Source organism: Nicotiana attenuata, unplaced genomic scaffold (assembly GCF_001879085.1).
Source record: "Nicotiana attenuata strain UT unplaced genomic scaffold, NIATTr2, whole genome shotgun sequence".
Lineage (NCBI taxonomy): Eukaryota > Viridiplantae > Streptophyta > Magnoliopsida > Solanales > Solanaceae > Nicotiana > Nicotiana attenuata.
In genome coordinates, this window is record NW_017670505.1 from 430,142 (window position 1) to 450,066 (window position 19,925).

The 19,925-nt window shown below is 34.4% G+C and overlaps 2 protein-coding genes across 2 annotated transcripts; one reads left to right on the plus strand and one right to left on the minus strand.

The window, feature by feature from the left end:
* Positions 1-2,687: 2,687 nt before the first annotated feature.
* LOC109240331 (probable galacturonosyltransferase-like 4) lies at positions 2,688-4,286 on the minus strand. The gene has a single exon (XM_019406958.1). The coding sequence runs from the start codon at positions 4,228-4,230 to the stop codon at positions 3,151-3,153; it is 1,080 nt and encodes a 359-aa protein (XP_019262503.1). The 5' UTR covers positions 4,231-4,286; the 3' UTR covers positions 2,688-3,150.
* Positions 4,287-12,880: 8,594 nt separating this feature from the next.
* On the plus strand, positions 12,881-18,091 carry LOC109240332 (exosome complex component RRP4 homolog). Its single transcript, XM_019406959.1, has 7 exons — positions 12,881-13,201; positions 13,293-13,394; positions 13,478-13,523; positions 14,168-14,257; positions 15,326-15,391; positions 15,574-15,642; positions 17,404-18,091. The coding sequence occupies exons 1-7, from the start codon at positions 13,050-13,052 to the stop codon at positions 17,854-17,856; spliced, it is 978 nt and encodes a 325-aa protein (XP_019262504.1). The 5' UTR covers positions 12,881-13,049; the 3' UTR covers positions 17,857-18,091.
* Positions 18,092-19,925: the final 1,834 nt, after the last annotated feature.

A 19,925-nucleotide genomic window follows, 5' to 3' on the forward strand; every position in this document is an offset into this window, starting at 1 on the left:
CGCCCAACGCCCAACGCTCAACGCCCAGCGTACTGGGCTCGCCTATTAGAACTTTATGCAATTGTAAGTAACTAACTTTGTAAATCCTCAAATTTTCTTAACAAATCGTTGACTATTCAAAATTACTTTTTTCTTAATCATAAATCATTAAGTTGAGAGTATTTTATGTCATAATTAAAATAAAAATTTATTGCACGTTATCCACTAAGACTGCTGTATTAGTTAATTTTAAATAAATCTTTCATTTAAAAAGTATTTATTTATTAACTTTTGTTATGTCTTTACTATATACTAATCCATAATTTTTTAAAAGTTATTTTTCTAAATAATTTTTTTCATTTACCAGATACAATACTTATTAATTTAATAGCTTAGTATTAGCTAGTAACTATTTACAAATAATTAGTTATCATGATATTGTATGGTGAATTATGTGTCACTTTATTAACTTGTCGAAACTTAAAAATAAATGATGCTAGAGAATCATATTTAAATTGTGAATCATGTTTTTATATAAATTCTCTTTGAAAGAGAAAGCATATTAAATAAAAGGAGTATTTTAAGAAAAATTTTAAATTATAATATCGAAATTCTTTCAAGATTCATTAGACCTTAAGAGATACATATAAGATTTCGTATTGAATACATTACTTTTGATGTTTGAGTTGTAACGACGTCGTAGCTAATTTGCATATTATGATATATGTCATACTTTTCCTATTATTCATAGTTGAATTATAATTTATAAATATTTTAATATATTATTTATTACAATTTTGTGATCTTAATGTAATTTTTATAATTATTTTTTATTTTATACTATGTTAAAATTCTTGAAATTAGTAAAATTTAAAGATACGTGGGACTCACGCCCCATGTCTCAAGGCTTACGCCTCGCCTCACGCCTCACGCCCCCGCCTTTTAAAACATTGCTTCAAACTATCAGTTTAGAAGAATTGACCTTTTTCGTTTTTAGTGGAGAAGGAACCTTTTTTTTTCTTCTTGTTGAATAAAGATTCAAACTGGTGACATTGTAGTTCAAATTTTGCGCTACTGATCACTTAACTTTCACGTTGAGATAATGGGGAGACACATGAGAGCAATATATGATCAAATAGGGAAATTAGACGGTTAGATTCAAGATTAATTTGAGGTACATGGTTGGAAGGAACCTACACATAGAACTCAAGGATGTGTCGAGAAGAAAAAATGTGGGGAAAGAATGTAAAATGACATTTAACACAGACACATCTATCTTTTGCTGATTGGAATATGAATTGTGCTTCGGATAAGGGAGGTATTTAACTTTTGACTATAGGAGCATGATATGGAAAACAAGCCAATGATAACACAACATAAAGGATAGAATTGCATAGATGATTTAAAAAATATTTACACATTCATACAAATCATTCATAAGAATTGCAGCTGCATCTATATGACCTATGATAATGTTTTTCTGATATTGTAAAAAATGTAAATACCTTATCCTAAGGATATATAGCGGATAGGACATAATGCTTTAGGGTAGAAAGAGCAAAGAATCACACTACAAAAAAAGTGTGGTAATGTTGCCCAGCTTGGTAAGAATAGAATCATTTTCTTTTTATCCTTTTGGTTCATCATATACATGTGTGCACACAACTACTACTACTACTACTACTTCTACAACACAAGTCCATCAATCAAGAAGATATCAATGGAAAAAGGAGGCAACATTCAGAATTCTCAATCACCCAACATATGTAATCGCGTCTTCAACTTCATCATCAACATAATTTGGGTAACTATGGGTAATAATCATCCAACAGTATTTTATGATAAATCTACAAACCAAGTCCCTATTGAATCACCAACTGATTTAAATGGTGATATAGAGATCGAGTTCAGGCATTTGGAGATAGTTGGTGGAAACAACAAAGAGAAAGGAACAAAGAAGTTTGTGAGCATCAAAGAAATAGCTCAAGAAAGAAGTGAAACTAAGCAAATTCCTGGTGCGGCAAGAAGAAGACCTAATTCTCTAAATGTGACTTCCAACATTAATGAGAAGACAGAAGCCTTTATAAATAGTAAGAAGGAAGCTTTACGCAGGTCTTACACCGAAAACGACAAGAAAGCTTAGCTACCATATAACAGAGATTCTGGTTTCTTGATTTTGCCTGATCTGATTATGCTCTTTGATCAACTGTATACTTGTGTTATGCATAACAATTTTAATTAAAGCTATTGCTTTGGAAGTATATTGATCAACCAATGATTTTTATTTCTCGCTAATACTTGTCCTCTGCTTCTGTTCTGTCATTGTGGATCAAAAACTAAACACAAACTTCCAACAGCATCAAGACTCAACACTGTTCCTTTTATGATTTGCAGAAATTTAGCAAGTTTATTTCAAGTAAACTCTTTGCAGTATGTTCATAGTGTTAATTGGTAAAGACAATTCCTGCATTAAGCATGCATCATGCGGAACGAGTGAATAGAGCAAACTAAAAAGAATATAGGAGAACAGAACATATTGAGTCTTCTCCAAAGGTAATTAGCAGCAGGCTTGTACTAATTTAGCGTAGTACAATAAAATAATCAAATCATAGTTGCTGTGAATATCAGAGAGTCATCAGTGATCTTATTTAGATGACCATATATATATATATATATATATATATATATATATATAATATCCATTTCATAAACTATAAGAGGAATCAGGGAATTTCTTTGCTTCTAGCTATCTTTCTTGATTACATAAATTATCATGTGCTAGAAGCTAATAAAATAATCTTCCATCCTCCCTCCTCCTCTTTGCTTACTAAATTAGAAAACAAACACAAGTATCTATTCTTTTCTTTTTTTTGGGATAAAATTTCATTTTTTTTTTCCTTCCTTTTTTTTTACTTATCTGATGTTTGCTTCTCTTCCTAATGTAAAATACACTTCCCTCAAACCTTATATATTTAACCTGTGCCCCGGACAAAAGCGGATGCAGCCTATATTTAATGAGTTCAACTGAATCTTGTCATTAAAATTTCAACAAATATTAAATTTTGAATCCGTAGTTTCAGAAATACAATTTATTTTGTACTAAAAACCTTAAAGATTGATAAACCCATCAAGTTTATATCCTGAATCCGCATTTGGCTATAAATTGACACATCACTCCTCAAATGAATGTCTGGAGGAACGATAAAGATCGTAAGGAGCCCACAAATGATCAACACTACATGGTTTTCTTGAATCCAATCTCAACCATGGCTTACCTTTGCCACTCCAATGGAGTAGGCTAATAGGCCCAGGATGCAAACTCCTGCATTTACCTTCAATATTATCACCACCTAATCCATGTTGGTTCCATCTATGATCAATTGGCATTATATTTCCTGCCCATACAAGCAAGAATGGAGGCATAGAACCCAATTGATATATCCTCTTTTGCTTCTGCACAATCATCCAATCCTCAACTCTCTTTGTATAATTTCCTTGTCTCCACTTATCCACATCCATTACCATCACCCCTGTGTTAAAATAGCACGGTTTTCGCCCCTCAAATGTTCTTGGCATATATGGATCAGACCAAAATGTTTCTGTAAAATAAGTGGTAAAATTTGCATGACAATATTCTGGTGCAGCCAAAACTTTGTCACCTAAATCAACCTTCCATAATTTGGCAATGTCATCAACCATGACAAGGTCAGAATCAAGATAAATTACACGTTTCACTTCATCAGGAATCATATTAGCCAAGTATATTCTTGCATAATTCAAGGGTTGGTCTAAAGCTTGACGTATAGACTTGGAAATTAGGCCACGGACCCTGTGGACATCAAAGATGTAGACCTTAAAGTTGAGGTAGGGAAATGTGGACTTAATGCTTGAGAATACCTCGTGTTCATGTCTTACCCATAGAAAATGAAATGTTACATTTTCAGGGCAAGTGGAATGTTGGAGAATTGATAACAAAGCAGCCATGGTACCTCTTAAATAATTAGCATCAAGGGTCATGGCCACGTGAATCCGGTCCGTGGCCAAAGATCCACATGTCTCCCCATTGCGAAAAGCAGGTGCCTCGCGGAAGACAGAAAAGTCTGATCCAACCGGTCCATTTGCCACCTCTGGTTGATCAATAGGTTTTTGTACAATGGCATTGGTGGTGGTGATCAAGGAGGTTTGATGGGAAAGCAAGAGAGACAGGAGGCCAAGGAGAGGAAGAGAAGAAGAAAGGCTCCAAAAGGCCATCCAGCTCTTTGCATTTGAAATAATAATGTTAAGTTTAGGAAAAAGGAAAGAGAATTAGCAGCCATTGAAAGCTGGTTAAGAGAAGGTTTAGGAGAGGTTACAAATGATTGATTCATAAGAAGAAGAATTTTTTTTAAAAGTTGGTAGGATTGTGAGGGAGAGAAGAAGCTGCGGAGAATTCTTCTAATCACCTCTGCCTTATATATTCCATTCCCCTCCATTTGTATCACAAAACAATACTAGTACTATCTAACTAGCAATTCATTTTCATAGATTGACAAACGCTAGCCATTTATATTTTAAAGGATACGTAACAAATACTTACTCTTTATAAGTCATAAATTAAAGTAACTATATATATATACCTAAAAATACTTACTTTTACGCCATTATAAAGGAATTTATGAACTATTTTGATACATAATTATTTGATACTTATTAGTTTTAATCGCATACTTTTGTAATGTAATTTGAAGGTAGTAACACTGGTACTATTTTCAAGAGGGATGTTAGATCAATAACAAGAGGTAAAAATTGCACGGGGCGCCCTATTTGGTCGCCCTCATTTAACCTATACCCATTTTTAAAAAAAGTTTTAACTTGTACCCACTTTTTAAACAACTTCAGCCCCCTTTCTCCTCATTTCGTTTTCTTCTTCTTCTTCTTTCTTTTGTTGTTGTTGTTGGTGCTATGAAACTTCAGTTCATGGGATGATTGCCATAAGTATGTTTATCAGATTATTTAAAAATAAATTATAAATAATTACGTAAGTTAGTAGACAATAATTTGTGAATATTTTCACGTAATTATGTTCTTTTCACGTTTATTGTTTCCAAAATTTATGATTTAGATATTGTTGGCAATCTGATTACTTTATATTACTAATACACTATGAAAGAATAAGGTGATTATTTATCTAGTATGTTAGAAAGCTTTTTCAAAAACTTAAGCTTATATAGTGCTGAAGTTTTTACAAATGAACTAAATAACTTCAGCATCTTCTGCTGAAGTGTTTGAAAAAGCTTTATGACAAAACTAATGAATCTAGGACAAAAAAACTTCAACTTATTTAGTGCTGAAGTTTTACAAATGAACTAAATAACTTCAACATCTTCTGCTGAAGTGTTTGAAAAAGCTTTATGACAAAACTAATGAATCCAGGACAAAAAACTTCAGCTTATTTAGTGCTGAAGTTTTTACAAATGAACTAAATAACTTTAACATCTTCTGTTGAAGTTCGTATTGCCTTTGCTACTTCAGGCCCGTCTACTAGAATGCTGAAGTTTTGCGTGATTGCCTTTGCTACTTCAGGCCCTTCTACTAGAATGCTAAAGTTTTGCGTGATTGCCTTTGCTACTTCAGCCCCGTATGCTGAAGTTACGCGAAAAAGTGGGTACACTTGCAACTTTTATTGCAAAGCGGAGACAAGTTAAAACGTGACCCAAAAAGCGGATATAAATGCAAATGCCCCAATAAAATGGTAGAATATAAGTAAGAGAATTTTTCATAAAGCACTCTTTTAGTAGTAATTAGCCATCTATGGATACCATTTTCTATATTACGGATTATAGATACCTTTTCTGTGGTTATAAGATGTATTTGATGTATTTAAGCTATTGTATTTATGAATACAGTAGCAAAAATAGGCGTGAATCAGGGAAGTCCAGCTAATTAGTTGTTGTATTTGAGTGTATTCGTCTATATTCATGGAGTGAAACATGGGATTACAGCTGGACAGATTATTATATTCGACTGTATTGGCGGCGTGAAATAGGGGATTACACTATTTTTAAAACGGAAAGTGAATCAATTAACATAATAGACTCCTAATATAACTCAACAAACTCAATTATAACAAACAAATTTTGTATTTTTAGTTATAAAAAAGATTTTCAACCGAAAAATACCTCAAAAACATAGCAATCTTCAGAGAAATTATATAATACATCTGAAGACATAAATTATATTAATTAAAGAAAACATATGAATACATTCATGGCATATAGCGAGACAGTGAATACAATAAAATACATAGAATACAGCGGGATACATTGAAATACAATGAAAAAAAGACAGTGAATACACTGAAATACATGGAATACAACAAGATACATTGAATTACAATGAAAAAAAAGACAATGAATACAATGAAATACATGAAAATACATTGAAATATATTAACAGAAAACCAATTAAATGCCAAGCAGCATACATTGATCTTCCTCAATTTGAATGAGTACTCAGGAAAANAATAACCATATTAATATTTTCAGTTGAATATTTAAGGTAAAATTGCACGGGGCGCCCTATTTGGTCGCCCCCATTTAACCTATACCCATTTTTTTAAAAGTTTTAACTTGTACCCACTTTTTAAACAACTTCAACCCCTTTCTCCTCCTCCTTGTCCTCCTTCATTTTCTTCTTCTTTTTCTTCTTCCTCTTCTTCTTTCTTCTGCTGCTGTTGGTGCTGCTATGAAACTTCAGTTCATGGGATGATTGCCATAAGTATGTTTATCAGATTATTTAAAAATAAATTATAAATAATTACGTAAGTTAGTAGACAATAATTTGTGAATATTTTCACGTAATTATGTTCTTTTCACGTTTACTATTTCCAAAATTTATGATTTACATATTGTTAGCAATCTGATAATTTTATAGTAGTAATACACTATGAAAGAATAAGGTAATTATTTATCTAGTAAGTTAGAAAGCTTTTTCAAAAACTTCAAGTTTTTACAAATGAACTAAATAACTTCAGCATCTTCTGCTGAAGTTTTTGAAAAAGCTTTATGACAAAACTAATGAATCCAGGACAAAAAAAACTTCAGCCTATATAGTGCTGAAGTTTTTACAAATGAACTAAATAACTTCAGCATCTTCTGCTGAAATTTTTGAAAAAGCTTATCTAGGACAAAAAAATTTCAGCTTATTTAGTGCTGAAGTTTTTACAAATGAACTAAATAACTTCAGCATCTTCTACTGAAATTTTTGAAAAAGTCTTAAGACAAAACTAATGAATCCAGGACAAAAAAAACTTCGGTTATTTTAGTGCTGAAGTTTTTACAAATGAACTAAATAACTTCAGCATCTTCTGCTGAAGTTTTTGAAAATTTTTTATGACAAAACTAATAAATCCAGGACAAAAAAACTTCAGCTATTTTAGTGCTGAAGTTTTTACAAATGAACTAAATAACTTCAGCATCTTCTGCTGAAGTTTTTGAAAAAGTTTTATGACAAAACTAATGAATCTAGGACAAAAAAACTTTAGCTATTTTAGTTCTGAAGTTTTTACAAATGAACTAAATAACTTCAGCATCTTATCCAGGACGAAAAAACTTAAGCGTATTGCCTTTGCTACTTCAGGCCCGTCTACTAGAATGCTGAAGTTTTGCGCGATTGCCTTTGCTACTTCAGCTCCGTATGCTGAAGTTACGTGAAAAAGTGGGTACGCTTGCAATTTTTTTTGCAAAGCGGGCACAAGTTAAAACGTGGCCCAGAAAGAGGGTATAGATGCAAATCCCCCGTAACAAGAGTCCTGGCCATGAAGAACAACTGATTCGAATGCAAGTGTTAGATAAGATATTGTTCATTACATGTTTGCACCTCATAAAATCAAAATAAGTAAAATTATTCCACATGCATCTAATTGAACTTTATTGTTCAACTTCATAGATTTTGACGATATCAATCATCCTAACCTTTCCATATCCTTTAATGTACAACTATTTACTCAAAGCTTTATTTACTCAGAGGGTCTACATCTTTCAATGAGCAATTACCTAAATCATATTTGGGTAAACAACATCATGCAACCACTTGCTCGGGGGATGAATAACAACCTTATCCAATCAATGAGGGCCCAGTGGAATCTCCCCCCTCACTATGCTCAAAACACATACCTCCCGCAAAACATGGGCCTGGAACTGCCCTTCTTCCCACCCCAGGAGATGATGGCCTTGAACCCAATCCTAATGAACTGGGAGTTAGCCCAGAACCACATGCAACAGGAGGTTCCAGTGAACCAAGCTCCAATAATTCCACACTTTCAAGAACCTCCAGTAGCTCAAACCCTAGGAAATCCAGGGGAGGAAGAAATGGAGGGGGAGATAGATCTTGTAGGGGAGCATACAGTCGAGGTTTCAAACCTAGACGAAGTAAAAGTATATCTATTCGAGGAGATGAGGGAGAAGAGACTTATTCTTACATGTCCACTCTCACTGTTCAAATGCACAGTGGACATGAGGCCTCCCCAGGACCCAACTGTGGGGAAACTAGCTATGATCCTTGTTATCTCACTAAGAAGGAACCCCATATTCCCACAACCAGTACAAGTCAATGGTCATGTCCTCCCAAATCACCATCAAATGAATCTTGCTAAAAATATAGTTATCTGGAATATAAGAGGTGGTAACAATGGTGAATTTAAACGAAACTTTCATGACTTAATATCCACCCATCACCCATGCATGGTGTCCCTATGATAGAGGTTCCGGCTGAGGGTCAATCAGGAGGCATGGCCTTTATGTGGGATACAAATGTGGTTAATGTAAGCAAGGCGTAACAATGAAATTCATGCACTCATTGAGGTAATTCCTACTCACAAAACTTGGCTCTTTACTACTATTTATGCTAGCACTAGCATGTCTAAAAGAAATACCATGTGGGATAACATTACTAGTATTTTTGATAACTATAAGGGTGCATGGCTCTTAGGTGGGGATCTAAATGATGTCCTGGAAGCCGAAGATAAACTAGGTGGCAATCCTATAAATAGAAGAAGGGCTCTTAAGTTGTGGAACAAAATTAATTATTGCAACCTTATGGATTTAGGATTCAAAGGTGGAAAATTTACGTGGTCTAACAATAATAAGTGCCCTAGTACTAGAATTAAGGAAAGATTGGATAGAGTATTAGCAAATGATGATTGGTTACAAATTTTTCCTAATACTAGTGTAATTCACCTTCCAAGGACTCACTCTGACCATAACCCCATTTTGATAAACATTGTTCCTAAGCCAGCAAACCCTCTCCCTAAACCGTTTAGAATGGAGTCTTATTGGTGTAGACATCCTAAATTCAAAAATATAGTGAGCTCTTGCTGGAGCAATAGAGACTTCGTTCAAGCATCAAACTTGTTTAAAATTAGTATTATTGAATGTAAGAATAATACCTTTGGAGATTTAGTAAAAAAAAAAAATCCTATTAGCCAGATTAAATGGTATTCAAAAGTCACCTTCGTATGGTCATAGCAATTTTCTCCATAATCTTGAACTAAATCTGAAAACTGAGTATAATAATCTCCTAAAAATAGATGAAGATTACTGGAAAATTCGCTCCAGGGTTAACTGGCTAAACGAAGGTGACTCAAATTCCAAGTTCTTCCATATTTGTGCCACTAATAACAAGAGAACCAATAAAATTATGTACTTCAAAAATTCTGATGGTAGCTGGATTGATGACCCTCGTGGCATTTTGAACTATGTTTATAATTTTTTTAGTAATTCCTTCACCACCAATCACAAATCTTCCAATTGGTCTCTGATAAAGGAAAAGTCTACCAGTTACTTAGATATTAACCTCCAAATGTTAGACAATCCCTTTTTCAAAAATGAGCTAAAAAATGCAGTTTTTAGTTTTAAACCTTTTAAATCACCTGGTCCAGACGGCCTCCATCCTTATTTCTTTCAACAACACTGGGATTTGGTGGAAAATTCAGTCACTTATCTCTGTCAAACTACTTTTGAAACTGGCAAGCTTCCTAATGGGATAAATGATACTTATCTGTGCCTTATCCCAAAAATTCCTAATGCCATTTCTCTAAAAAAAACTATAGGCCAATTGGCTTATGTAACACTATTTATAAAATTATCACTAAAACTCTTGCCAATAGACTTAAGCCTTTTTTACAAAATATTATTAGTCCGCACCAATCTAGTTTTTTAAAAAGCGGACGTACTAGTGATAACGCTATTATTATACAAGAGTTAATCTCCAAGATGCATAGACAAAAATATGGGAAACCTTCCCTGGTACTGAAAATCGACCTGGAAAAAGCTTTTGACCGGCTTGAATGGTCTTACATATTCAGAACTCTCAATTACTTTAAATTTCCCCCAAAATTTATCTCCCTAATCATGGAATGTATCACTTCAAGCAGTATAGTAGTCTTAGCCAATGGGAGTAGAAGCAATTTCTTCTGTCCAAGCAGGGGAATTAGACATGGGGATCTCATCTCCCCTTATATCTTTATTTTATGCCTTGAGATGCTCTCTATTAACATAAACCACCAGGTTGACATTGGTAATTGGTCACCAATTAGTCTAGGAAAAAAGAGTTACAAACTATCATACCTTTTTTATGCCGATGATCTTACTTTAATGTGCCAGATTGATAATAAATCCCCTAGAACAATCCTAAAGTGTCTTGAGGATTTTTGTAATCTTTCTGGTCAAAAAATCAATAAGGATAAGTCAAAAATCATCACTTCAAAAAATTGCCCTATAAACACCAAAAAAGATCTTTCCAAAGTTTTTAATATAAATTGTAGTACATCGTTTGGCAAATACCTAGGCTTTCCTATAACAAACACAAAACCTAGACCCTCCGACTACCAATTCATCATCGATAAAATGAACTCTAAATTGTCTTCTTGGAAATCCAAAATCCTTAATATGGCTGGAAGAACTACTTTAGCAAATGCTTCTCTTAATAGTATTCCAAACCATGTTATGCAATATAACTTCCTTCCTATTAAGATTCTCAATAGCATTGACAAAATCTAAAGAAGATTTAATTGGGGCTCATCGACCACCTGTAAAAAGATTCATCTTATATCTTGGGATACTGTAACCAAGGACAAAACTAATGGGGGTATTGGAATCCATGTGGCAAAAGAAAAAAATCTAGTGGCACTAGCAAACCTTACATGGAGAATCCTTCAAAATCCTCTTCTTCCTTGGTCTCAGACCTTAGCATCCCTCTATGGCTCTTCAGAAAACATAAAACATACCTCATTCATCTGGAAGAGTATTATCGAAGGTTGGGAGTTGTGTAACAAAGGGTTGAATTGGATCCCTCACAAAAATTCGTCCATGAATATTTGGGATTCGAACTGGATTCGTAAGGCGAACACCCTTAGAAATATCATTGAGGGACCTATACCTTTAACTACTACAAACCTTAGTATTAAGGATCTTTGGCTTAATAACAAGTGGGATCTCTCAAAAATACCTTTCGAATTACCTTACCATACTAAAAATGCCATCTATTCACTTGAGCCTAATAACTTAAACCATGATACCTACTACTGGAAATTGAATGCTAATGGCAATTTCTCTACTAAATCGTGCTACAGTCTCTTTAATAATGGACATAATAATACTCACTCATTTGATTGGGTTTGGAGTTCAAACTGTCCGAACAAAATTAAATTCCTCTTATGAAAATGCATTCACAGTAGGCTCCCCACCCGGAAATATCTTAGTCATATTGGTATTAATATTGATCCCATATGCCCCACTTGTAAAAAGGGAGAAGAAACTATTGAGCACATTTTCTTGAAATGTGACTCCGTTAAACCTTTCTGGTCTTCACTTGGTATTAATTATTCACAAATTAGGAACTCCAGAGATTGGATCAAATTAACCAGGAACATAAAGACTATTACTTCAACAAATATTCCTCCCTGGGATTTTTTGTTCCCCTTCGTTATTTGGTCCATTTGGTCAAATAGAAACAATAACAACCATAACAATCTTTCTCTAAATTACAGTCACTCCCATGCTATCTCCCTAGCCCTAGAATACTTCCATCTAACATCTAAGGAAGCTGCTTCAACTCATTCCATAGCTATAAAGATTGCTTGGGCCAAACCACCCCATAATTATTTTAAGTTGAACATTGATGGCGCTTTCAAAAGAACGTTGAACATGGGTGGATTAGGAGGGGTCTTCAGAAACCATAGAGGAGATTGGATACTAGGTTTTCAGGATTCAAAACCGTCTACCTCACCACTCCAATCTGAACTGGAAGCACTACGACTTGGGCTCTTGACAGCCGTTCATCATGGACTCTCACCATTGATAGTGGAAACAGATGCAACGGACCTCATCCATGCAGTTTTTTTGAACAAATTGTCTTATACATCAATTATTTCTGACTGCAGGTGGTTAATGCACCAGCTGAGGCACCCGAAAATCATCCATAGCTTCAGGGATGGAAACAAGGTAGCTCATAAAATGGCAAAGGATGGGCTCAAGCATGGAAGGAAGAAACAAGTTTTTGTTAATCCATTGCCCTTAGTATTAAATAATTTAGCAATGAATAAGTATGGTTGTGTGTATTTGACTAAGAAACTAAACTCTACTACTTGTCTTAGTTTAGCCGAAATGGGGAATGTGCATGTCCTCGAGGCTCTTTGTAATGCAGCAGATAATGCTACTGGAACTATGTAACCTGCTTTTAAATTAAATAAAATCTTTTATTCTCAAAAAAAAAAAGCTTTATTTTAATAATATTGATATTATCTGATAAAATCGGAACTATTAATAAAATGCCGAGAAACTAGTTACATCAAATACCTTTATAATATTACTTAACTACAAATACAATCCCTATATTTTAAAATCATTCACTTATAGACCCAATTTTCTTTTCTTCTTGTTTTCGTTCTTTTTCATCCACCCCATTCAAACAATTAAAAGAGTGCGTATGCAGGGTTTAGGGTTTATAATTCTGCAATAGTAGTTCTCAAGAGTGACCCTATCCTTCCTTTTTCGTATTCTTCGTCTACGCCGTAGGCAGACACCAAATCAGGGATGAGAGGCGTACAACTACCATTCAGCAACACCCAAAAGCTAAGATACGAAAGAGCATTGGCGCAGTTGGAATCCCTTTCTTCAAAAGTTAATACCAATGCCACTGTCATTGTCGCCGACACCATCCCCGTCGACGAAGATGGCGCACTCAAGTGCCTACTTCTAATCCTTTTAATTAGTTGTATTTTAGGGCAAATTATGGAAATTGGTATTAATGACTTATTTCTGATTTGATATATATAGGGGACACGGTACATTGGATATGGGTAAGAAAGTGGTAGCAACTGTCTGTGGAGTGGTTGAGCGCGTGAATAAGCTTGTCTATGTTCGATCTTTAAGGGCCAGGTTTGCTGCTGTTAATTAGAATTTTGCTGATTTGTAAGTTCTTAAACTGAAGTTTGAGCTTAAAAATGTTTTTTTTAATACAGGTATAAGCCAGAAATTGGTGATATCATAGTTGGCCGTGTTATTGAGGTAGCCCCATTACTAGATTTTGTATTCCATGTTGTTAGTCTCTTTTCAAATTTCTTTCATTATGGTTGAATTGATTTCGTGTTTGGGCGTTCAATTTGCTGCTAGTCTTACTTCAATTCCTTGTGAAATTTGGGCTATACTTAGAAGACACAACTAGCACAAAACTTGTCGGAATGTTAGAGTTGCTCTTTTTTTGAATTGTTGGTCAGGGGTTAAGGAGTGGAAACAAACTTCCCCATTTTTTTCTTTGAAATAGGGGAGCATCTTGTGCACAGTTCACTTGGAAATTACACTTCTTTCCAACTGTATCCCCAAGTATTTGTAAGCAATAGGAGAGAGTGTTAAATTCATTTTGCTGCTCTTCAGTCATTCCTAGTATGATCATAAAAGAGCTGGTCTTTTTCAGTTTACCATTTGTTCAAAGTACTTATAAGCTGCCACATTAGCTGAGGGTAGCATATTCCTAACCTAAACAGTGCATATTTTTGGTGCTGAATTTCAAAGAAAGGGAATTAGGAGGGCAAAGAGAAAACAAAAACACTTGTGTCCTCCTTTTTTCTGGCCTCCATTTATTTTGGTAAGCAATCAATGAGTTCTTGGGCTCAGATATATATCTTATGATTACTATTATTCTTGATGTTAAGGTTGCTCCAAAGAGATGGAGATTGGAAATTAATTTCAGCCAAGACGCCGTACTAATGCTCTCTTCAATGAATCTGCCAGATGGTATTCAGGTTATTACTTACTATGTACCACTATCCTAATTGAAAGTGATCTCTGGTTTGATTTTGTTCCCATGATGATGGTTATGTTTATTGTATATTTCACAAGTCAAGATAGTGTAATTTGGAGCCTTTGTTGCTTCTTTTCTGCATGTAAAGAAACATTTTTAAGGAATCTGGTAAGTACTGAAATCTGGACCTCCTTTATTCTGTTTCACCCTATATACCCACTTTAACCCTGAGCATACCAAAACCATAGAGAAAAAAGAGCTGAAAAGATTCTCACTATGGCTGCTTTATATCATTTTTCCAAATTGCTCAGTTTAACCTCTGCTCTTTTTCCCTCTGAGGCGTAAAGATAGCCCATTTTACTTTAGGAACATGGATCAACTTTGGTCCACTTTGAAGAAGTTGTCTCGGTATTTTTGGAATTTAAAGTCGCTCGGAACTTCCTTTGGTAACATGAATAGATTAGCCTGTTGAATCTATATCTAAGATAGCATGTATTCTTATAGCCGATCCCAAGTTGCTTCGGATAGAAGCACAGTTGTTGTTGTTGCTGTTATGGATTCACTTCAGCCTGCCAACATAGGATGACTTTTGTCTAGCTTTTAACTCTACCAGAATCTTATTCAAAAGAACAATGTGTTGCCTCAACATTCAAATAGTTAGATCTTGGTAGGCTACAAGTTTCTCAATTCCATTCTCTAAATTTGTCATCTAACAGCACAGTGAATGTATCAGAATAAGTATAAAGTTATATTATTGTTCAATTAAAAAGAATATGCATGAGCCCACTTCCTGAAGCTTCCACTAAAGAGATCTGAAGTTCCTAAGGGTTATTGAAACTAAAGAGTTAGAATAGTGACACGTCTATAGAAGTTGGATATTGTTTTGTGGCACGTGATGAAGAAAAGATTTAGCTTTTGAAGCTTGTCCCATAAAGGAAATATACTTTATTTTCCTTTTCCTTTTTGTTTCCCTGGATATCTAAAATTTGTTGCATTCTTTTAGTCTTACCAAGAGTCATAGTCATAGTCATGCTAAAATTTCATAATTTCTCTTATTTTGTAATTCCAGAGGAGGCGAACTGCAATTGATGAACTCAATATGCGAACCATATTCGTGGAGAATGATGTCATCTGTGTAAGCTCCCTTATTCCTTTGATCATTTGTCAAATTCTTGAAAGGACCATTTAAGGTGTGTCATGCGGTGGAGTGTAATGAATGCAACCATGTCCCATCTCTCCTTTCTATTTGTATGTGCACGTCATGCTCCTTTTCCTTTCAGCAAGTATAATATTCAAAGTGAAATTGCACATCTTCAGGCTGAAGTCCGTGGTTTCCAGCATGATGGCAGTCTACACCTCCAAGCTAGAAGTCAAAAGTATGGAAAGGTGTGTTTTCAGAACTGAAATTAGGACATAAAATTTTGTTTCATAGTTTTTATTGATTATTAGCTTGGAAATGGACACCTTAATTTTCTCTCACCTTTTCTTCTCCCCCTACCTGCTTGACCAAAAGACCTTTGTGTGAGATTTGGACTTGGATACAATATCAACTTCCACAAAGGGGGGGGGGGGTGGGGGGGGGGATATAATTTTGTAGCATTCACAAGGGATTTCATATAGTTAGATTTACGGTTGATAAGAACCATGTATTAAACTTTTTATATTTAATAAGGTGTAAAAGAGTCTTTCATAATAGCTCACATGGAGTTGCTTGCTTGTAGGAAGGAGGAATGTGATTTGTCTGACGAAGTTTTAGAAGTTAATGCTAAATTTCTATGGTCCAAATAGTTTTTGCCCAATATTGTCTGTTATGTTTGGGGTAAATCTAATGTCATTAAAAAAAGTCTGGCGTCATCCTTTAAATATGTACCTGAGCACATATCATCCCTTAAGTTTGCTAAAGTTGAGCAGATTTGGTCCAACTAACACAAGGACACAAACTAAGTCTAAAAACTAGCGGCAGTAACCTGAAAAAAGAAAAAGAAAAACCATCTTGAATCCTTTTCTCAATTTAATTTTTTCCCAAAGCTGCGCTGGAACTTGTGTATACCGTGTCAAAGCTGAAATTGGTGAAGGTTGTTCTGTTGCTAAATTTGACATGCTGTCATTTACTATTTTTGCTGCTGAAATTGTGTTGATGATAAAGCTTAGACTATGTTCTCTCAATTATTTGGTTGTGAGTTCTCCTCGTCTTAATAATTGGTTTGTGAATAGTTCTGACTGCATCCTCAGCTGCATGGTTGAGATGTAATTTTCTTATCTGAAAAATGATTTCCAAGAGGCATCTACTGTCTAAACAATGAGCCAGCTTAGACATCTCTACTGCATCAAGAATAATACATCTGAATATCATCACAAAAGCAGCCTCGTTTGGAAGCTCTGCATTAAAAGATGTTTTGCCTAATGACCTTAAATCATTCCCAGAAAGGCTAAAAATTTGTAGCTCATGAGCCAATCCTTGCTTACACATTTATACTAACGACATCTTACCTTTTCTTCTTTGCATATCGATTACAAATTCATCAGTGTAAAAATATATAGTTACAAAACACGTAGTTGACACTTGACAGATACTACTTCACCTGATAAAAAGGCACATACTACATATATTTCCAATAAACTATCGTCTTTACAAAGCTTCACCAACATAGTATGCATACACGGTACCAAAACTGTCTACTCATATGCCGCCTCCATTCAAAGTCCTATCCTATTGAAACGCAGTCCCCAACAGTTTCAGCATCCAAAAACAGTTTACAGCAGCAGATATCCAATGCAGTATATATAAATTCTATTTAGTGGATATAGTAGCATGACAACTTTAACCTGTTACAGCATAGTATACCAGTGTTTATTTGGGGAAAGGTCGAGTGGAGAAGGATTCATGATAGGATCTAACAGTTGAGCGACGAGTCTTCGAGCTATACTTTTCAGTTGCTGCTCGTCATGTTCTCCCTTTTTGGTGGAGGGAGAGGGGTGAATGGGTAGTCAATTTTACGCCAAAGCTTTAAAGATTTTGTTTGTTAACCCCTTGAATATGTTTCAGAATTCTGACATTGTTTATTAATTTGTTTGAGAAAGTGTGCTCGGATATGTTATTACTTCTAGCTGGTTGAATTCTTCTAAATAGTTCTTTTTTGCTTATAGCTTGAAAGAGGGCGACTACTCACAATCCCTCCATATCTAGTGAAGAGGCGTAAACAGCATTTCCACCATCTAGATCAGTATGGAGTTGACTTGATACTTGGCTGCAATGGATTTATTTGGATTGGGGAACATGTTGAAGTAAAAGATGTCATGGTAGAGGATCAAGTAAATAAGTCTGATCCACAGAACACCCATTCAGGAAGCTTACTCGGTTCTAGTGAAGAACTGACTTCTACACCACCGGAAACAAGACAATATATATGCAGGATAGCAAATGCCATCACGGTATTCGCTGCTTTAGACTTCATGGTTACTTTGGAGGGTGTAATAGAGATGGTTAACTTGAGCTTGTCTTTGAACCTTGGTGTGGATGAGATGCTTAAAGCAGAATTCCATGTTCTAGTTGCTGAGAAAGAAGCTGAACGACGGAGCACGTTGACAAAAAGAAGATAGTAGTTACAAGACATCATTTACATTTGCCTTTCTTGATTTTACTATCAGTTATGCAAGTTAGAAGAGATTAGGAATCCGTTAAACTGAGCTGGGTTGCACTATGTCACCCTTTAATTGAAAAGATAGATTGCTTTTGTGGAAAAGTTTCCTTCTGAAGGTCCTGTTAAATTTACTTCTAATTGATGTGCATTAATTAAGGAATGAGCAGGCTCAGGGTAAAATGTTTTTCTTCCTAGCAACGACATTTACCTTTGTGTTTTTGCTTTCATCGGTCGGTTTGGTATGATTCTGAAAGACTTTGGTTCGGTGGATTTTATTTTCGGTTTTAAAAATGTTTATAACAATACTTTGGTTTTTCAGTGTCGGGTTTGTACAGTATAGTAACTTCGATATTACTCTTTAAAGTTACATTCTATCAACTCAACATGTAATCGTGATTCATGGAATTGATTTTTCTGACTCAAGCAAAAAAGAAAGAAAAAAAAAGAGAAAAAAATAAAACCAAAATGTTAATGATGTTTAATTCTAACTGTTCTTTGCTTGAAAAGAAAAGCAAAGGAAAAACATCCGACATAATAATATTAAAATCCAAATGTCATGGACTATCAAATTTATAACGAATATGTCTGCGGTTACTTAACAAATAAAATTTGGAGTAACAAATTCCACTTACCATTTTAATACTAAAAAAATCTCAGGTTTTAAACTTATTAATCACAACGGCATGGGTGTGTGTGGGTGTGGTGTGTGGGTGGTGGTGGTGGGGGGGGGGTTGTTTACTAGACAAGGCTAGTTCAAACCCAAGGGCATTAAACCAATTGTTTTAAAGCTCAAAAGATGAATGCCCCAAAGACTTAGCGATTTCACTTCAAAATATAACTAAATTAGTGAAATTGCTCGCGCTTCGCGCAGGCATAAAGAAGTTATCATTGTATTACAAAATGATACTTTGATTTTTTTGTGAAAGGAAGAAATGAGAACAAAAATAAAAACTACTAATAAGAAAGTGACAACTAAACTACTGGCAACATTTGACATGTGAAATATTCTTTAGGACATAAAATAACTCAAGAAATATATGATAATTAAAGCGATTTTATAAGATAAAATTCAGATATGACCGACTACCTATGGGATTTTTATAAGTGGTAGCAAATACGAGTCTCAAAATCAAGTTTCCACCATATGCCAAGGCAATTATGTGCAAACATTAAATTGAAAGATTTATGAAATTCATAGACATACATCCCAACTGTCTTCATCACTCATGGGTATAAAAAAAAAAATTTAAAATATGGTAAAATAATAATGCATTCTTTTTATAAAAGAAAATCTGTCTTTACTAATTAGACATCTTTGTATGTTTCGTTTAACATTTTATAAACAAAAGAAAAAACTTAGGCACATAAAGGGAAAAAATCAATAACAGAGATCGAACGACAAAAAAGTAAGAATGCAAGAAATTAGGGGAAGAAGAAATTTTGAAAGCAGCAAGCTTAAAGAGGAAAAGCAAAAGGAAAAGGAGGTAATAACATATGGCTGGTTTCTTTTCCACTTAGCTGGACTCTTGGTCCTTTCAGAGCTAATGATGTCTTCCTACAGCTAACATCTTTCATATTGTCATACCCAATTTCTTCTTTGTGTCATAATATAGTTTACATGATCATCATATTTCCTTCATTTAATAACAGAAAATGGAAAGATATTGGAAATTAAAGGTTTTAGAGACTAAAAACGGGGCACCAGATAGTTGAGAAGCTTTTTGTAACTGAAATAAACACAATAAGATGTAACAACTAGAATAGAAAATGATCGATTTCAATTATTAAAAAAATTATATAAAAAGAATGAAGGGGAAAAGCCAAAAAAGGGATAAAAACAGATAAATAAGATTCTTGGCCAAAAAAAGGTGCCAACTCACCATGTTTATGCCCACTTATATATAAGAAAGAGAGTGTTATGAAACAATAAAAGAACAAGAAGAGTATTGCAGAGAAAAGTAGAGAGAGAGAATTCTTATTGATATTGGATGATTTACAATGGAATAGAACCCTCTATTTATAGGGAGA

Bases quoted from the DNA above. Each gene is read 5' to 3' on its own strand.
- LOC109240332 (XM_019406959.1), top strand. From the start codon at position 13,050: ATGAGAGGCGTACAACTACCATTCAGCAACACCCAAAAGCTAAGATAC. The intron at 13,524-14,167 runs GTAGCCCCATTA...CTTGATGTTAAG, and splicing joins TAGTTGGCCGTGTTATTGAG to GTTGCTCCAAAGAGATGGAG. The intron at 14,258-15,325 runs GTTATTACTTAC...TTGTAATTCCAG, and splicing joins ATCTGCCAGATGGTATTCAG to AGGAGGCGAACTGCAATTGA.
- LOC109240331 (XM_019406958.1), bottom strand. From the start codon at position 4,230: ATGGCCTTTTGGAGCCTTTCTTCTTCTCTTCCTCTCCTTGGCCTCCTG.